Source organism: Scatophagus argus, chromosome 15, assembly GCF_020382885.2.
Source record: "Scatophagus argus isolate fScaArg1 chromosome 15, fScaArg1.pri, whole genome shotgun sequence".
In the NCBI taxonomy this organism is placed as follows: Eukaryota; Metazoa; Chordata; class Actinopteri; family Scatophagidae; genus Scatophagus; species Scatophagus argus.
The window spans coordinates 707,456-725,829 of record NC_058507.1 but is presented as its reverse complement, the minus strand read 5'-3'; the positions used below and the strand labels follow the sequence as shown (position 1 = coordinate 725,829).

At 47.4% G+C, this 18,374-nt stretch overlaps 1 protein-coding gene across 1 annotated transcript in view; it reads right to left on the bottom strand.

Annotated features, from left to right (window-relative positions):
• Window positions 1–18,374, bottom strand: part of sptbn5 (spectrin, beta, non-erythrocytic 5) — a 41,594-nt gene that overhangs the window by 11,323 nt on the left and 11,897 nt on the right. The window contains exons 12-59 of the mRNA XM_046413817.1: window positions 18,145–18,283; window positions 17,635–17,769; window positions 17,340–17,428; window positions 17,087–17,240; window positions 16,666–16,869; window positions 16,347–16,553; window positions 15,596–15,740; window positions 15,287–15,423; window positions 14,962–15,171; window positions 14,689–14,841; window positions 14,247–14,377; window positions 13,843–14,094; window positions 13,671–13,746; window positions 12,622–12,833; window positions 12,210–12,459; window positions 11,966–12,105; window positions 11,582–11,681; window positions 10,969–11,139; window positions 10,721–10,885; window positions 10,442–10,531; window positions 10,175–10,311; window positions 9,392–9,578; window positions 9,143–9,252; window positions 8,953–9,043; window positions 8,152–8,268; window positions 7,847–8,004; window positions 7,509–7,641; window positions 6,708–6,853; window positions 6,245–6,359; window positions 6,052–6,162; window positions 5,639–5,818; window positions 5,354–5,557; window positions 5,105–5,254; window positions 4,918–5,022; window positions 4,325–4,513; window positions 3,939–4,094; window positions 3,515–3,706; window positions 3,346–3,441; window positions 2,838–2,959; window positions 2,646–2,760; window positions 2,438–2,548; window positions 2,183–2,304; window positions 1,875–2,037; window positions 1,584–1,772; window positions 1,173–1,250; window positions 919–1,091; window positions 691–781; window positions 161–307 (exon numbers count right to left, since the gene is read on the bottom strand). Of these exons, the coding sequence (XP_046269773.1) occupies window positions 161–307; window positions 691–781; window positions 919–1,091; window positions 1,173–1,250; window positions 1,584–1,772; window positions 1,875–2,037; window positions 2,183–2,304; window positions 2,438–2,548; window positions 2,646–2,760; window positions 2,838–2,959; window positions 3,346–3,441; window positions 3,515–3,706; window positions 3,939–4,094; window positions 4,325–4,513; window positions 4,918–5,022; window positions 5,105–5,254; window positions 5,354–5,557; window positions 5,639–5,818; window positions 6,052–6,162; window positions 6,245–6,359; window positions 6,708–6,853; window positions 7,509–7,641; window positions 7,847–8,004; window positions 8,152–8,268; window positions 8,953–9,043; window positions 9,143–9,252; window positions 9,392–9,578; window positions 10,175–10,311; window positions 10,442–10,531; window positions 10,721–10,885; window positions 10,969–11,139; window positions 11,582–11,681; window positions 11,966–12,105; window positions 12,210–12,459; window positions 12,622–12,833; window positions 13,671–13,746; window positions 13,843–14,094; window positions 14,247–14,377; window positions 14,689–14,841; window positions 14,962–15,171; window positions 15,287–15,423; window positions 15,596–15,740; window positions 16,347–16,553; window positions 16,666–16,869; window positions 17,087–17,240; window positions 17,340–17,428; window positions 17,635–17,769; window positions 18,145–18,283 (7,048 nt within the window). The remainder of the gene's footprint in view (window positions 1–160; window positions 308–690; window positions 782–918; window positions 1,092–1,172; window positions 1,251–1,583; window positions 1,773–1,874; window positions 2,038–2,182; window positions 2,305–2,437; window positions 2,549–2,645; window positions 2,761–2,837; window positions 2,960–3,345; window positions 3,442–3,514; window positions 3,707–3,938; window positions 4,095–4,324; window positions 4,514–4,917; window positions 5,023–5,104; window positions 5,255–5,353; window positions 5,558–5,638; window positions 5,819–6,051; window positions 6,163–6,244; window positions 6,360–6,707; window positions 6,854–7,508; window positions 7,642–7,846; window positions 8,005–8,151; window positions 8,269–8,952; window positions 9,044–9,142; window positions 9,253–9,391; window positions 9,579–10,174; window positions 10,312–10,441; window positions 10,532–10,720; window positions 10,886–10,968; window positions 11,140–11,581; window positions 11,682–11,965; window positions 12,106–12,209; window positions 12,460–12,621; window positions 12,834–13,670; window positions 13,747–13,842; window positions 14,095–14,246; window positions 14,378–14,688; window positions 14,842–14,961; window positions 15,172–15,286; window positions 15,424–15,595; window positions 15,741–16,346; window positions 16,554–16,665; window positions 16,870–17,086; window positions 17,241–17,339; window positions 17,429–17,634; window positions 17,770–18,144; window positions 18,284–18,374) is intronic.

Below are 18,374 nucleotides of genomic sequence, written 5' to 3'. Positions count from 1 at the left end.
CATTAAATAACCAGACTGGTAACTCCAATCCAATTCCAAATATAAATAAGCAGATAGTTAAGATTATGAATACAATCGCTGACAATATGCAGAAAGAACTTAGAGAAGTTTATTAGTGAGGAACAACACTGACACACACACACACACACACACTCTCCACCTTGGTGAGTGAGTCCACTCTGTAGCGGTTAGCGAGAATCTCTGCTTTGAAGCTCTGATGCTTCAGCACTTTGGCCTGAAGGTTGGTGGGTTCCCTCCAGCTCTCATCCAACGCTACAGCGTTGTGCTCGTTCAGCCACACACACACCTGCGAAACACACACAGTCACTACACACACCTCAGTCAATTAATCGATTAGTTGACTGACAGGAAACCAGCTGCCAACTGCTGTGTCGTTTCAATCATTTCTGAGACACAGTCTGCACTTTGGGGCTCATTGGTCACTGAACACCTGTTTAATGACAGCTGTTTTCTCACTTTCAGCATTAGTTTCTGCATTTGTTTGAGAGCTTTTCAAAAGACTGCGTGAACCGATCAGGACACAGACAGCAGATTTGATACCAAACAAAAGGAAGTTAATAATAAGGTTCATAAAAGTATAATTCAGCAGAGATGAGTCCAGTAGAGTGGAATTCAGTCCAGAATAGTTCAGTCCAGTAGAACAGAGTACAGTCCAGTCCAGCTGAGTACCTGGTAGCTGCTGGACAAAAACTGCTGCAACTGCAGTGACTGATCCAAAGCTTTGTGACGAGATTTGCTCCACTGCTGCAGCTGGCCCAGCCTACACTCAGGTGATCAGACAGACAGACAGACAGACAGACAGACAGGCAGGCAGGTGAACTTATGGCAAAGTCGTGTGAGGTTATCCATCCAGAGGGAACAGCTCTGTCTTTTGTAAGAGATGGGAACTGACGTCACCTGGAAGCAAGCGCTCTGCTCTTGGCTCTGATGTTGTCGGAGTCGTAGTGCTTCTGTTGGATCATCTTCTGGGCCAGTTCCTCCACCTCACCCAGCTGCTCCACCTGAGCCTCCAGAGCCTCCTCAAACTGAGCCTGCTTCCTCTGCAGAGTCTCCACCTCCGTCACCGAGCTCTGCACCAACACAAGAGAAGAGGCTAAAACTTCCCTCCGTTGATGTTCTCCACATCGGCGGTGCAGACAGGCGGTTCTTACCCCCAAGTCCTGACTGGATAGGAAGGCCTCCTTGTTACTGAGCCAGCTGTCACACTGCTCCACAGAGGCCAGGAAGAGCTACAGGAAGGAGAAGCAGTCAGTACAATGAGCCACATTAACCCACAAATCAATACAACAACAAAAAAACATATTCATTTTTCAGATAAATACTGGCATGCTGTAATGTTTTGTTCATGTAAAGCACTTTGAGTTACCACATAAACGTAGTGGCATGAAAAGAACATTTTTCTCTGGAAGTAGATGGAAGTTGCAAAGTGATCAAATGTGTTTTATGATGAGTTACTGTGGCAGTTCAGCTCGTCTTACACAAAAACCTGAAGTCACAGGTCATTACAGATCTCCACCGGGATTCAAATTTGTATTTCTATATTTTACACCTCAGATCCTCACCTGCAGGGTTCTGGCCTGCTCCAGGGTTGTGCCACGGTTCAGCCAAGCTTGGTCTAGTCCGGATTTGGCTTCCTCCAGCTGGTCCAGGGCCTTTTGGATCTCTACCTTCGAGCTGTGACCCGACCGGATCAGACCCAAACCAAAGTCCCGAACAGAGTCAATGCGCTCAGCACGCGCGTCGATCTCTGTCTGCACAAACAGCACAGCTCAGTCTCAATCTGTTCTACTGTACTTAGCAAGTGAAACACAAGCCACAGAACACACCAAGCAGGTACTTTGGAGACGACTCACCTTCCAGTCCTGATGCTCGACAATAAGCTGGTCGGCCTCGGCTCTGGTCTTGGGAAGGCCTTTCTCTGCCATCTCACTGCTCTGTTTGACGCTCCACTCCAGCAGGAGGCGCTGGTTGGCTTTGAACAGCTGCAGCTGGTGGGCCTCCTGCAGCTTCTCCCTCCTACACAAACAACGGCTCACATCAGCCCACAACTGGTCAACAGACTGATGGGTCCTGCTCTTAACAACCTCAAATTACTTGATAACAATCCTTAAATCACTCAAATTCAGTTCAGATTACTGCTTATAAATAAAATCTCCCTGACCTGAGTTTCACCTCCTTGTCCAGAGTCTTCAGAGCTTTCTGAACCTCCTTCTGTTTGTTTTTCAGCTTGTCGCTCATCACTGAGCGAGCCTTCAGGTGATCAGTGACTTCTTTCTCCAGGGCCTGGAGAGCAAATCAGAATAAACGTCACATCTTCTCGAGTCTCTTTCAGTTCATTCACATAGCGCTGCAGGTCTACAAATCTCCCTATGGTTTAGGACCAGAAAGGCTTCCTGAAACAAGTTCTCAAACTCACCTTTGACCTCTCCTGGATGAGTCCCGCTTCTCTCTCAGTTTCCTCATGACGTCTGATAAGGTTCTCTACACTGTCAACATCGAAACCACAGTCTTGACCCTGCAGCAGCATCTACAAACACAGAGGACGGACAAAGACAATTTCATCCTGCACGGAAGTCTCAGCTGTAGATCTGACACACAGCTTTAAGATAAATCAGATGACTGACCTTCTCATTGGCTCTGTCTCTAACCTCCTCCAGCTCTCTGATGAGGGCATGGACCACGAGCGCCCCTTCCAGCTTCTTCTTGTAATTGTTGAGATCTCCATGAAACTTACTCCACCTGGAGGAGACGAAGACGGAAGAGACGGTGAAACCGAGAAAACAACCCACAGAGGTGAGACTAAAGGTGAGTGTTACCTGTCGTTGAGCTGCTGTCTCCTCTGTCGAACAGTAACCAGTTCGTCAGCGCTCTGTCTCTTCTCCAGTCTGGCTGCCAGTCTGTTGATGGCTGTGATGTGAGCGCCGTCCACCGTCACGTCCTACAGATTAAATATTCCTTCAGTATCTTGTAATCCTGCAGTGTTACACTGCAACCAACCGTAGTATTTTAGAGCTTTTCACTCCACCACGCAGTGTGGTCATTCACAACAACTTAAAAAAAGGTGGGTCCACACATCGTATGTCCGGGACTACTTAGTTTCCTGCGTGTCAGGAAGTGGATGGATGTTTAGTCGTCAAGATGATTTTTAAAGCACTTAGTAAATTCCCTACCCAAGCATACTACTGCTGATGTGTTGTGTGCATGTCTGGGTGTGTCTTACAGTGAGACTGAGCACTGAGTGATTCAGTCAAGTATACATAAATATGGACTGACTGGAAATCAACTCTTCAGTCTTAATTACATGAAGCCACACTGGTGCCTCACCCCATCTCCAGTTCCTCTGAACTCGCCAAGTTTCTTCAGCAGCTGAACACCATGTTCATAATCCTTCCCAACATCTCCAACATTAATCATGACCTCCTGCAAACACAGAGAGGTCAGAGACAGACATGACACACAGTGTAAAAACACCATCCATCCTTCCATCTACTACCTTGTGTCTAATCCAGGCCTCCACTTCTTCGACTTTCTGCAGGAACTCTAGGAAGTCTCTGTTGTCTTCCAGAGCTTTCCCTCGGGTGGCCATGGCCTTCTTCAGCTCCTCCCAGTGGAGCCTGAGGGTGGCTGCTCTCTTCTTCACCTCCTTGGACCTCGAATGGTGAAGAGAGACGAGTTCCTCCCCGGTCTGGAGGAACAGAACAAGAAGACGTTCTGCAGGATGACGTTTGAGCTTTAAATTGTCACTGATGATGATGATGATTTGACCTCATTTTGCTCCACTGCTGCTTCAGTCTAATATCAACTAACTAATGCTCGTATGCATCTCGTATCGTATCTCATGTATTCACATTTGATCTTCTTGCATCTTGTAACATCTCTGCACCTCCTCTCATCTCTGCTGTCTCATCTCTTCTTACCATTAGTACAGATCTGATGATCTCACTGTGAGCCAGGATCTCAGCCTCAAACACCTGATGCTTCTGGAGAAGCTTCATCTTGGCCTGCAGATTGCTGAGGTCAGCTTTATCGTCCTCTGCCATCTTCTGCATCCGCTCGGACACCCACTCCTCAGCCTGACAGACAGACAAACTCACTTAAAACAGTTGGAAAGGCCATTTGAAGTTATTGCAGCTCTCCCAGAAACACAGGAGAAACCTTCTCAGAAACAATTTTATTGAAACACAAATGAGCTCCTTGGTCAGTTAATTCTTCTTGGTTATGTGTGGTTCAGATAAAACAAATGAAAAACATCCTGACAGTACTGTCACACAGATGGAAAGACTCTGATTGGCTAGCTGGTTACCTCGCCAACGTCTCTGTTAAAGATACATAGCATCCTGGAAAGCTCCAGCTCCTCCCTGCGCTTGACGGACAGCTTCTTGATCTTTTCACGCTGCTGGTGGAGGACCTTGAGTTTGGACTGGACATGTCCACTCCTCTCTCTGCTCAGCTGCTTCTTCAGTCGCTCGGCCAGCTCCCTCAGAGACGACAGCTGGATCAGAATGAACACTGAATGAACACTGCAGCATCTCACCGCAAGGCAAAGGTTCATTAAGCTGGAGCAACTCATGAAATGAAGCAAGTATTCTAAGCTCCAAAAATACATGGGTCAGAATACCATCAGAGTTACTGTCAACTGCTGCTCACTGTACTTTCTGCTGTAGTTAGCTGCAGCTACTGTTAGCTAGTGGCCCTATAGCTGACTGGACTGCACCTGGACTTTGGATCACAGGGGCAGCCACCGCCGGGGACAGGGCACAGCTCAACAGCCTCAAACTGAAACACCTGGACGGAGACACGGCCTCTAAGGCTGGCAATTTTCGCATTTTTTACTGTGTTAATGGATCAATCAAATGAGCAAATGCTGCTAATGAAAATGATGGTTTATCAGCAGACCTTGTCCTCCTGTGAGCTGAGCAGCTTCTCAAAGGCTTCGTGGCGTTTGATCAAACCCTCGGTTTCATCAACTGTGTTTCCCAACGTGCTGTTCTGCAGCAGGATCTGTGGAGGTTCGATCACTGATCAGTGAGTGTTGTGTTTCTCATTTCCTCTGGAGAACAGAACACAAAGGATGTGTGTGTACCTCCTGCGAGCTGGACATTTTGTCCATGCTGTTAACGTCTCTGTAGAAACACTGCTCCAGGTGAATGGTTTCTAACCAGACTTGTTTCTTGTTCCATTGTTCCTCCAGTCTGTCTCTCTCTGCCTGCAGGGCCTCCAGCTTCTCCAGCACCTGGAAGAACCACAAACAAAAACAGATGAGCCCCTCTGACACCAGATGGCACAGAAAAACACACGGTTCATCTTCACATACTTGTCATTTCCTCCTCACCTCCTTCCTGTTGGTCCTGTCCTGCGTCTGCAGCTCCTCTCCCATGTCCACAGCTTGTTGGTAGGTTTCCTGTCGGGCTTCCATCTCGGCCCACAGCTGCTGATGCTGGGCCAGCTGGATGTCTGCAGTCGCCACATCGCTGATGCTCTCCTCAGCTGACATCGCACCAATCAGCTGGCTGCACCACAGGAAGTAATCCTGCGCCTGTAGAGCACAAAGACACGTGGATGTAAGATACATGATTATTAATGATGTTTAATAAATCATCTGTCCGTGTATCTTCACCGTGTTGAGAAACAGGTGTCTCTGGCACGCCAGTTTTAGCTCCTCCTCCCTCCGCTCGGCGTGGCGTCGGAGCTCCTCCCACCGCTCAACTACTTCCTGCTGCACCTCCTCAAGGCGGAGCTTCAGCTGAGGCATGCAGAGGTCCAGGATGGAGTCAATGGCATCCAGCTGCTCCTGTAACTGCAACACAACCAAAAATAAAACAACAATGCGACTGTGTGATCATCCACGAGCATCTTCACAGACACATGCTGAACGCAGGAAACCAATCAGATGGTTTGTCACCTTCGAAACAAAAGTTACAAGGAAAAGAAATGTTATTGTCTCCATTTGTCCACTGTGAAAAGTGTAGGTCTCAGGTGCTGGATTTTGCCAAATGAATGATTAACTCCCGTCTCTCTGTGTGTCTGTACCTGCTGCTCTGTGGCAGCCAGCTCATGGAGCAGAGCCTCATGTTTCCTCAGCTGTGACGTCACTCCTCGCAAATCCTTCGCCACGTCATCAGGGATGCCCTTCTGTCGCTCCTGCAGAGAGAGGGAGAGGCTCCTACATATGAACATACGTACCTACGGATGGATGGGTGTGATGTATTGATGGACACTGTACCCGGATGAGAGTCAGCGCGTCAGTCAGGTCTTGGTAAAAGCGGTGACATTCCTCAGCTCTCTGCAGCTGATCTTGACGCTCCCTTGCCGCATCCTTCAAATCAACCCAGCATGCACTGCAAACAGGTAAAAAGCTCTTCATGCTTCATATCTATACATCTCTAGCCATCTGCACCAACAGCAGTCCTCCACCCTGCACCAGCCCATCACCACATGCTCAGGCCCTGCCCACACCTGTTCACAGCACATCTGTCCAGACTCATTCAGTCACAAGCTTTAAGCACAGATGTGGATGCGCCCAAGATGTATTTGAGATGATCTTTCTTTCAGCAGTGTGTGCGTGAACATGTCCTGATCCACACTGAATGCTCAGCTCAGAAGAAACAAGCGGCCACAACAATAGACAGGCTCTGACTCTCGACCTGCCTGTGTGTGTGTGTGTGTGTGTGTGTGTGTGTGTGTACCTGAGCTGCTGCAGTGTGTCCCTGACTGCAGAGCTCTGTGGATGTTTGCTGCCGATCAGGCGAGCTGCCAGGTCGCCGCAGCTCTGTAGTCTCTCCTGTCCCACTTCCAGCTGCTTCAGGAAGCCTTCAAACTTCCCACGAAGCAACTGAGGTATCAACACACACACACACACACACACACACATCACCTTGTCAGTTTTCTTGTGAACAGAACTTAACTTTCACTTCAAAGTCCTCATATTAATCTAAGCTGGTGGTAACTTGATTTACATGTTGTGTGATTAACATCACACAGATGTTGTTTGCATAGTTCCTCATCTAAACCACAAATCATTAAAGCGCAGTCAGAATTACATCATCATTTTTACTTTAAACAAGTGAAAAACTGTGGAGATAACTTTATTTTGGAGGAGTTAGTGCAGCGGACACCAATCATCAGCAGTGTTTAAAGTGATTCAGGGTAATTCAGGTAAATGTTTAAGTTAATTAAAAAACCCAAAACAATTTTTCAGATTTTAGTTTTCTCAAACATTCTTCAAACATTTCTTTTCTGTGACTGAAAACACAGCTGTCCATTCAAGTGGATGTTATGCATCTGTTTAGATAAAATTTGGAGAATTTTTAATAAAAATATTCAACGTAGATTATATCACAATTTTTCACCCTGAAAACCAGATGGGTCTAAACACAGGCCCATTAGGTACAATACACCCTTTGGCACAAGATGACCACTGGAGTGGACAGATGTGTTTTCAGTTCAGAAAAAGTCCGTCCTGTGGCGTCCTGTTAATGAGGGGGAACCTGAACGTGTTGGTAGTCGTTGCCCAGATCCTGAGACTCTGCTGTCTGTCTCTGCTGGTTTATCCAGTCCTCCAACTCTGATGACTCTCGTCTGAACTCGTGCAGATGGAAGACCTCCTTTAACCTCTGACCCCTGACAGGACACACATGGACAGTGAGACACGCGGGCAGACAGACAGGTTCATGGAAGGAGCTGACTACAGAGAGCATAGCATCAGAGGCTCCTGCATTCTGAGAATGTGATCACCCTAAACTGTCTTTTAAAATGACCTGTATTAACCATCACGTGTGAAACAGCAGCCTTCCATAATCTCTCAGCAGCACAAGTGAGTGTTCACCTGAGGGCAGCCTGGTGCTGCAGCTGCTGGTTCAGACTGCTGAGACGGCTGTAGGGTCTGCTGAGCTCCCCCAGGCTCCAGTTCTGAAGCGCCTGCTCTACCTGGTCTCCCAGCTCCTTCACCTCTACTTCCAGCACCTCCAGCTGGCCCTCCACCACCTACAGCAAGGCAAACATCAGGATACCATTCAGACACAACGTACTGCTACATTTCACATTTTTTCTCCTCATTTTGTCAGGTTAAAAGTTTAGTGTGAAACAGATTTCACTTTGAGATGTCATTTCCTCTCAGAGTGCGTGTTGTACCTGGTGTTTGGTCATGAGACTCTGTGTGGCCAGCTGGTCTTTGCCACAATCGTCAGTGTTCACCAGACTGAGTGTCTCAGTCAGCCTGGACTCCAGCTCTGAGCAGTCCAACAGTAGCTGACAGAGAAGACGGAGAAAATTCAGCACAAAATGCATCCAAAACATTTTCTCAAATGTACAACCAGCACAGCCCTTCCCTGTCAGACAGGGAGTGAGGTAACTGGTGTGAGAGCTTTGTTAGGGAGGGGACATCTCATGTCGGGTTCAGACCACACGATTGTTGTCTATTAAAATGCTCTCTGTGTCAGATGAGGCAATTGTAGAATCACATTCCTGCTGTCATCAATCACAGCTTGATGTCACTCACCACCTGTGTGATGTCATCGGGAGGGAGGCACTACAGACTGACCTATTGTGGCAAGAATGTAAAAGAACATGGCGTCTGAGCTGGCGTGTGACACAGGCTGTCACTTCCACAGTCCAATGACATGATTCACTTCGCCGTGCTTACTGCTGAGGAGCCCTCTCTGACCCTACTGGTCAACATTATTGGAAATGTCCTAGAAAGCCCCAAAATTTGGACACATTCATCTTTCTGCTGGGACATCATGAGGTGTCAGTTGTCATCCTGAATCATGCAGCAGATGGGATAAATCTGCCAAACGTAGCACCATTTTTGTTCCTGACGCCCTGCGACTGTTGGGTCAGGCGGAGATCATGGAGCCTGAAGCCGGCATGAAGACTTTCACTTTTTAAAACCATCCATTCCAAATCATAATCGTATCTCTCTGTCCCAGTCACCTGTTCTCTGGTGATGGCCTTGCTCAGGTGTGCTGCTCTCCTGTTGCATGCCTCCTCTAGCTCCTCCCATTCTGCACTCAGGTGCCTGCACCTGCAAAGAAAAGTCCACACAGTCACCAATGAAGGAAATCCTGACAGGAGATGCAAAGAGAAAATGCACATTTGACCCTGAAGACAGAAGCATCGGCACCTCTGAAGCACTTGGTCTCCTTCCGATTTGCTGGATTTGGCCAGGCTCCGCCCCTTCTCCAGGACGTGGCCCAGGTATTTTTGGTGAGCGGTCAGTTCTGCCTGCAACTCCTAGGTGAACACACACCCACACACACACACACACACACACACGATTCATCCTCTTCTTCACCATCAGATTTCATTCCTTGCTGCTTAGAAGAACCAGTGGGAGAAAAGTTGGGCTTTTTCTGAGAAATCCAGCTGGTACCTTGTGTTTTTGCATGAGGCTGATGGCTCCAGCCAGAGACTTGTCATATCCCGTGGATCCAGAGGTGGGAACATGTTCAGAGATCCAACTGAGCTCCAGGTCCACATCATGATAAAACCCAAACAGCAACACTGACGCCTCCAGCTGAGCTCGCCGCCGGTCCAGAGGCTTCTGGAGAGACTTGAACCTGCAGCACAAAGCGCATCAGATCTCATAAATGATCTACCCCCTGCTATTCTCACTTGTCACAATGTTTGTCATGATCCATTTGATCCAAACTGCATAGAGTTTGTGAGTGTCCGTGTGTTTTAATAGGAGAATGGAACAGTTTTCCCATTGCTCAGTCTGGAGGGGCTGACTTCTAAATTATGCTCTTTGGCCATACTGAGCGCAGACAGAGATTAACAACAGTACAGTGTTGGATAAAACGGTGCCTAACCAACGCTTGGTGGATCACTTCAAATGAGAAGAACTCTACTGGTATCAGAATCACTTTAAGGGACACCGGAGCCGATTCCACCAATAGAAAGTCAGATCCTCTGATATAAGGACTCATCCTGTGGAAACCATGAATGTACCAACTCATCTGGGAGATGTGAGGTTATTTCTGCGGATATTTTAAATAATTTTGACGTGTTGGAGGCAGGAAAAGTCAAAGGAAGATTTATCCTCTTGCGACAATGAATGACAACGAATGCACAAAATTTCATGTCAATCCATCCAATTTAGTTTGGACCAAAGTGCAGGACCAACCAAGTGTCAAAACAAAGTGTACAGACTCACAGATTAAGGTAAGTGTCGGTCTCCTGGAGGATCCTCTGGGAGTCAAAGTGATTGGAGGCGAGGTGCTTGGCCCTGCTGACGATGGAGTTGATCTTCTCTGCCAGCTCCTTGGCCTCCTGCTCGAGCTGCTGATGCTCCTTCACACGGAAACACAGCAGTTACTGACCGCTCTGTGTGACAGCTTTATGTAATGTAACCACACTGGAAGATCACAGATCCCATGTCAAAGTACCGCCGTTCTGTCTGTGTCAACTCGTGTGGCCTCACCTTCAGAAGCTGCCGGCTGGACCGGAGGTCATGGCCTTTGGCAGTGTTGTTCAGCATCCACTGGATGGCCTCAATCTTCAGCTTGGCATCCTGAGGAGGCAGGAATGTCTTTAAACTGGGCAGTGCAGAACAGAGTCAGGAGTGACAGAGTTGTCTGGGTAATTCTGAAAGAAGGCGAGGACTGCCTAAACACACAGACTGAAGCCCAGTCAGACGTGAATCACTTGAGCCACTGACTCATATTTTATGTTTCTCACTCAGTGTTTCACTCTGTTGTACCTGCAGCAGCTCCATCAGCTGCTCCTGCTGTCCTGCTTGTCTCAGTTTGTCTCCTCTATCGGCCATCTTGTCCTGAAGGTTCCTCCAGCGGCTGCTGAGCTGAGTGGACTTCCTCCTGATGCTCTGACTGCTGTAGTGCTCTTCAGCAAGCATCTCCTGCCCCAGCTGAAAACACACACACACATGACTCAAGTTTTGGAAAGTCAAGTCTACATCACTGGACTGGGAACCGGTAAGCAGCAGTTTACCTGAACCAGTCTGTCCAGCCAGACCTGGTTAGCCTTCATCTCCCTTTCAGCAGCCTCGTGTCTCTTCAGCTTTGGGAGGATGTTGGTGGGGTCTCGGTATGACTCGTCCTCTGCCACCTTAAACTTCTCCTCCATCCACAGCAGGAGCTCGTCTGAATCTCTCTGGAACTTCTACAAGACCAAACATTAGGAAAAACAATCACTCACTCACTGGCTGAACAAACACCAAAATATGAAGATGTGACTGTGATTTGAGATGCGTCCAACAAGAATTCCACTTAAAATTTTGTCATGTTTTTGACTTTAAAGCTGCTAGTGGTTGCAATGTTCAGTACACCCAAAGTACAAAATGTGCTGGGCAGAACAAACAACATACTGATGGTTTGACTTGTACCGGAGCTACAAACGTTTGTCCTGAAGGCAGCGCTACAGTTAAAGCTACAGGGTCATTAAAATCTAAAGGGCTGAGCCTCTGGAGAAAAAAGAGGAAAAATTGGATGTCATTTGTCAGTACAGTGGACCTTAGTATTGATCTAAGGGGGACTGAGGACACCAGTACAGCTGAGGCTATGAGATATGATGTCTGTGTAAACGGTGGCCATAGTAACAGTACCTGGTATTTCTTTGAGGCCAGCAGCAGAATCCTCCTCTGCCCGCTGCTCTCTTTCAGCTTCCTGTTGGCCTTCTGGATGCTCCTGCTCCTCTCCTTGATGCTGAAATATAAAGTCAGTGATACAAGTGACACACTGATATCCTGTTTTCATTTTTGCAACATACTGTAAGCCAAGCACACTGTAATCAAAACTTACCAAATTAGCTACTGGTTTTTAATTTTATGAATTTGAATAGTTTTGTCTGATGTGATGCAGTTCAGGGAGTTCACTGCAATCTGTTATTCTTATTCTTATTATTGAGTGATTTTGCATATTCTTTGACCTATCGATATTTAAGCGTATCTTTAGCATAAATGACCCAGACAGGTTCTGTGTTCTCTCACTATTTGGCAGCGTAGTGTTGCTGGTTGATGAGCTCCTGGCTGCGTTCAGCAAAATGACTGACTCGTTGGTCCAAAGCCTTCAGGAGACCTTCCAGCTCCTCTTGTCGGCCCAGCAGACTGTGGACACTGTCCACCGAGTCCTTTGCCAACAAACACACATATCAGAATGTCAAATGTCTTTTATACCATTTCAAACATAATCCCAAACAGACCATGAAAACAGATCAGAGTGAGGCATCCTCACCCCCACGTCTTTGACCCTCAGTCGGGCTTCGTGTCCTGACAGCGCTGCCTCGATCCGGTCTCCTTCCTGGTTCAGCCTCTGAAGCTGCACCCCCTGCTCCAAACGTTCCTTCTGACTGGTCCATAACTTGTCAAGTTTGGACCAATCAGCACTGAGATTGTCCAGGGTTTGCTGGATGTCCACACCCCCTGTCCTCCCATTGGACAAGCCTTTCAGAAGAGATTTTCCCAACTTCTCCATGTCCTTCAACCTGAGAGAGCACAGACCCAGTGGATTTACTCAGCTTCTACAGCTCACTACAGCTCAGATCAAATCTGATTCCACTTTAGTTCCTCTTACAAATCAAATGACAACAGAGACTGAAAAGAACGTGAGGTTTACGCTCTTTTCACCAGGGTCTCACAGTCTCTACCTGCTCCTCTGTTCCTCCATCTCCAGCTGGAGCTCCTGGTGTTGGTGTAGCAGGACCACAGCTGAGGCCAAATCAGTGGCCGTCTCCTCCTGCAGGAGGCGCTCCTGGATCGAGGAGGCCCAATGCTGCAGCTCCTTTGCCTGCTGCTGGAAGCTGTGCAGCCTGCGCGCCTCCTGAAGGAGCTGCTGTCTGTCGGCTGCCTGACGTTTCAACTGTCCACAACAGAAAAGGAGACCAGCGTGAAGGAGGGCTGGGCCACATCTGACTGGAGGGCTGTCAGACTGACGGTTTTCCAGTCCTTATTGTTGATAAAACAAAACACTGAACTGTGATTTTACAGATACAGAGATAAAATACTCAAGAAGGAGAAAGAAAAACAGGGTGAAGTAAAGAACTTAACAAAGCAAACCACACAAGGATGAAAGAATAGTCATTAATAGTAATAACAACATGCAGGTACTTTTATTAACTTAATAACCAAATGATTCAGGGGACACATGAGGAGAAAGACAAGATTAATAAAAAAACATCTAAAATGCCTCAAATGACTGGAGTTCTGACTCAGTGAAGATTTAGAAGACAGCAGGCACAAAATATGATGTGACTGTAGTCAAATTTGCTTGATCCTTCTTGAAAGTGAAGAAACAACATTTGAAAAACATGAAAGCTGAGACCTTTAACTTCACGGCTGTAAACTGGTGACGTCATGCTGGCGCTTGAATAAAATGCTCATGAAATATCAGAGACAAAGTCCTTGTCTGAACTTGTTATGCACAGTTTTGATTGTACATGAATAATCAGGTACAGTGCATTGAACACGTGTCCTCATGTCCTCATGTCCTCAGACGTGATTTCTGGTGAACTGAATTCTGCTCATGAAGGCTGCGGAGGTGCACAACTTTAAGATCATTATAACTAATCAGCTCCAACTTTTCAGGCTTTGCACCGCTGTGAAACTTCATATCTAAAAGGTCATAAACATCAGTAGTCCAAAGTGTGAACAGCACTCAGACTACAGTTTAGTCTGTGATGATGAAGTGAACCCAAACCTGCTTCAGCAAAGCCTCCAGACCTCGAACCTCCTCAGAGATGGCCGCGCTCTCTGCTGGACTGCAGTCCTGCTTCCTGTAAGTCAGGAAATTACCTAATTTATCACAAGACAGGGTTCACATAAAAGATAATGGCTCTTTAAACAAGTTTTCCTCCATGAATAAGCCGTACATCTTGGCAGCACTCTTCAGGTAGGCGATCTTGCCCTCCAGGGCCTGGATGTCTCTGAGGACCTGAGCCTGGTTCTTCTCTTCAGCCAGCAGGGTGAAGGAGCTGCAGCCCACGTCCACGGTGTGCAGCTGGGACAGCTGATCCTGCAGCTGAGCTCTGGCCTCTTCGCAGCTCTGCAGGAAGGACTTCACATCTGCTGTGCTCAGCAGCTCGTGTCCTTTCTCATCCTTCAGCAGTTGAATACGGTCCCACCTGCAGACTCACATCAGGTCCAGGTTAGTATAGACTAGGAGGTTTCTGCTGGGCTCAGGGCATATACGACATTCACATGTTATATGCTGTATTATATCCAGAGAGTATCAGTTGTGGTTGATTTGGATCTGTTGGAGATGTTAACTCTGTACCTGTTGGAAACGCTCCTCTGTCTGGCCTGGATCTCTCTCTGTTTACTGTGTCGAGTCTTCACCAGCTCCTCCGCCATTCTGATGATGTCATCCAGCTGGCCACGCCCACCCACCAATTCAGTCAGAAAGTTCTGGAACAGGAAGTCGACGTCAGTGCACTTATTGAAAAATGACTTTAGAATAAATCTAAAAAACTTGTTTTTATGCACTTTAATTCAGATAATATTCAGTATTCAAAAATCTACATGCTGCATTTAGCTGTTCCACTTTATAAACACCTCCCATCTGAGCACAGAACACAACTGAGGAAAATGAGAGGCCTCCTGCATGCTAAGCTAGGCTAACCACGTTCTGACTCCAGCTCTACTCAACATGACCACCTCTGAAAGAAAGCCAACAGAGTTCCCAAAAATGTTGAACTGCTCCTTTAAGACGTGAACACCTCGTATTTGGCCTGAACCACTCCCAGGTTGTCGGTGTCAGAGCTGAATGTGTTCAGGACGTTCTCCTTGTCTTCCATCCACGACTCAAACTCCTGGCAGCTGTTGTAGAACCGATGCAGACGTAACACCTCGTCCAGACTCCTCCTCTTTGACTGAAATGACACATTCCAAGATTTGTGCTTTTCAGAGAAGCTTTAGACATTGCATCTTCATTGTCTGACTTTGTTTAGACTTTATTTGAATCAAACTGCGGTACGTTCCCCCCACTGCACCTTGACCAGGCTGTACAGGGAGTTGTAGTGCTGCTCCAGGCCAGCCTGCGTGCTCTCCACAGTGTCTCTCTGGTACTGCGGGTCTGGCAGCCATGTTGTCTGGATCTCAGCGGTGCCACGGCGCATCGAGCGGCTGCGCCTCGGACGACTCAACTTCCTGCCTGGGCTTTCCTGCACGCTGTTGGTGGAGGTGGAGGTGGGAGGGGGAGCCTGAGCAGCATGAGGACGACATTAACGTTTTACATTAGACTGCCAGTGATGAGATCTAAAGTGACTCATCTTTACAGGTAAGAGTGGCTGAAAGGGGATTGATTATTGATCGTACAGCAGCCGGCTGCAGGCTCAGGTAGGTTTTGGGGATGAGCTGCTGGTTTCCTCGGCCGTCTCTCGCCAGAACTCGCTCTCCATCTGGCTCAGTGCTGATGATGGTTACAGTCTCATTACGATCCCATTGAAACTGACCTGAAAATCAGTTCAAGTGACATCTCACTTTCAAGGACTTTTCTGATCCGTTAATCTTTTTTCTGTTGTTGTCTTTCCTGATGATGTTCAGAGTTAAATTTACTAACAAAAACTGATGTTTATAGTTTGCATCATTTCCCATCATGCTCTGCTGTGTGTGAACCTGCATTACCTCTGCTGTACCTGAAGCAGATCTTAGCCCTCCTGTCCTCGCTCTGAGACGTACAGCGAGGTGGTGGTGATGTCACCGCTCCTGGCTCCTCTTCCTCTCCAGAGGAGTCGCTGTATTGGATCATCTTGCTCTGCTGAGGCTCCACCTACAAAGGAAGAGCAAGTTCTTAGACACTGAGAGCAAGTGACGACCCAACAGCATGAAGAAAAGCAGAATCGCCTCCTCACAGCCGTTTGCCTCTGCACACCGAGTGGTAGTCAAGTTGCAGTATCCATCCACGACAGTCCAGACTGATACAACGTCTGCAGTGACCGACAGAGAGTTTCGCCATGTGGCACAACAACAACCTGAAGCTCAGGCAACCAATGAGTTCATGGTGACCTTTGACCATCCAAGAGGACGTTTGAAAAAATTCACAAAAGCCAAAACTTAATAAAAACTTACAATGTGTAGTAAGTGAGTGAAATAAAACAATACCATGAAATATCTGATGATGATGATGATGATGATGATGAATACACATTTGTATAGTATTTTAAAATAATGAGATGCTTCTTTGCGTCAGGTTTGCTTTCACTTCAGCACATTTCATTGAGATAAGAAGAGTCGAGTGTAGAATATAAACTTCAAGAAGAGGCTGAAAATTTGAATATTTGCAGCTTGGTGGCCCACAGCAGGTCAGTGTGTCTGTAAGCGCACACACAGCCGTTCAGCCCAAGCCACACACAGAATGATGGGAATCTAGACTTACGGTCAGAGACGTCAGCTGCGCCACGCTCCTCGCCTGCTCTGACAGCCTCTTTATCTCCGAGGCGTAAGCCGCCATTTCCTTCTCCAGCCACAGATGGCGCTGCAGCAATGCCAGCGTGCTTGATTCATCCTTCCCATGATCCTCACTGGTCAGCAGCGGTTTCCTGTCGCCCAGCCAGGAGTCGGCCTCCGCCACATCTGCAAAGTACTGAGCACGGGCAAAGCAGTTAGTCCAGTCCAGCACCAAGGCACCTGATTGGATGGTGAAAAACTTACTTGTGACATCATCACAGAATACAAAAAGCCGGCAGCTTGTCTACCTGCTTTATGGCTGCGGCGGCCTGCAGTCTGTCATGGCGCCCCGTCGCCTCAGCGCTCAGGTGGCTCCACTGCTTCTTCAGGGTGCGGATCCACTTCTGGATGGCTCGCTGGCTGAGCTGACTCTGTTTGGACAACAGATCCTGACCTCGAGCCAGAACCTCCTGGTACAGAGACTCCTGGGCCTGCAGCTCCGCCTCCAGAAGCTAACAGAAGGAAAATCAGATTAATCAATTGGCCCAACACAAATCTGAAGACTTTCATTTTCTCTGCATCCATCTGCTAATGAAAGAAGCCTTTCCTGTTTCTACAATTGCTTATTTTAACTCCCACTTTTACCCGAGGACGTAAAATAAAGAATTCTGATGGTTTCAGGGAACTGATTCATGTTGTCCTTAACGCCGACGATGAATGTGTGACCACCTTGTGTTTGTGTTGGCTCTGCTGGATGTGGTTCAGGTCTCGTCCAAGTCCCGACGTCTGCAGCCTCACCCAACGTTCATACAGCCAGGCCTCCAACTCCTCACAGTCGTAGAAGAATTCAAACAACCTGAGCTGAGCCTCCAACTGTCTCTTCCTGACAGAGAAGAGAAGAGACGAGAAGAGAGGTAAGGTGTACTCACATGTTCAGTAAATTAACCAATCAGCAGCCGTGAAAGCAAAAACAGAAGCAAACCTGTTGCTGCTGAGGGACACCAGAGATTTGTACTGAGTGTCAAGAGCTCTCACTCTGCTCTGAATCTGCTGACCGTCTCTCACTTTCACCTGAAAGGAGGACAAAGACACATAAGTGGACAACTCAAACAGGAGAAGCAGCCCTCAGATCTTTCACTTCAATCCAAGTGCCAGCACCACAAGTAAAAGTTTTTAATTCATGTTAAAGTACTCATGCAGAATTGCCACTTTAGGAATGATAAATATGACATTACTGGATTATATTTTCCCTCTGAATGAAACTCTAAACTCTCAACCTTCAGTGCTCTGCTGCTGATGGCAACGATGGCTTCACCGTGAGCTGAGATTTGAGCCTCCAGCAGATCCTGCTTCTGAAGGAGAGACTCCACCTCGGCCAGCTGTTTGCCCAGTTCAGAGGAGCTGGCCTGGGACTGGAACCAGTGGAACCAGTGGAACCAGTGAGGAGGGGGAGATGGAAGGATGGGTGACAGGGGAAGGGAAGGAAGCAGACAACAAGGACAAAAGACAAGAGCTTACATGTAGTTTTTACCAGTAATATACAAGTACATTAAGTAAAACTTAATGTACTTTTAATTTACTATCTTCCCTTTTTCACAATAAAAGCTAACCTTTTCATTGTCTGAAACTATACTCACACCATCAGAGAACTTTTTAAATATCTGACAAATCGTTTCTACTCCTGCTTGCTCGAATGCCGTGAGGTGTGTCTCAGAAAGCTTCTGTCGAGAACGATGCTTCAGCTCAGAGAAACCAGGTGTGCTGTTAGAACCTCAGCGTAAACTCACCTGCAGTTCTTTCAGTTCCTGGGAGACGAGCTCGATGTCTCGCAGGACACTGAGATTTTCAACTATGTTTCCCAGCAGCCCCCTCTGCTCTTGGAGCTGCTGCAGCAGGTCCTGCCATTGATGACTGATGTTCTTCTCTCTTACAAACACACACACATGTAGGATGTACATGCACACGCAGCAGACACATGGAAATATGATGAACAGAGATGATGACATTTTCCTTCTTG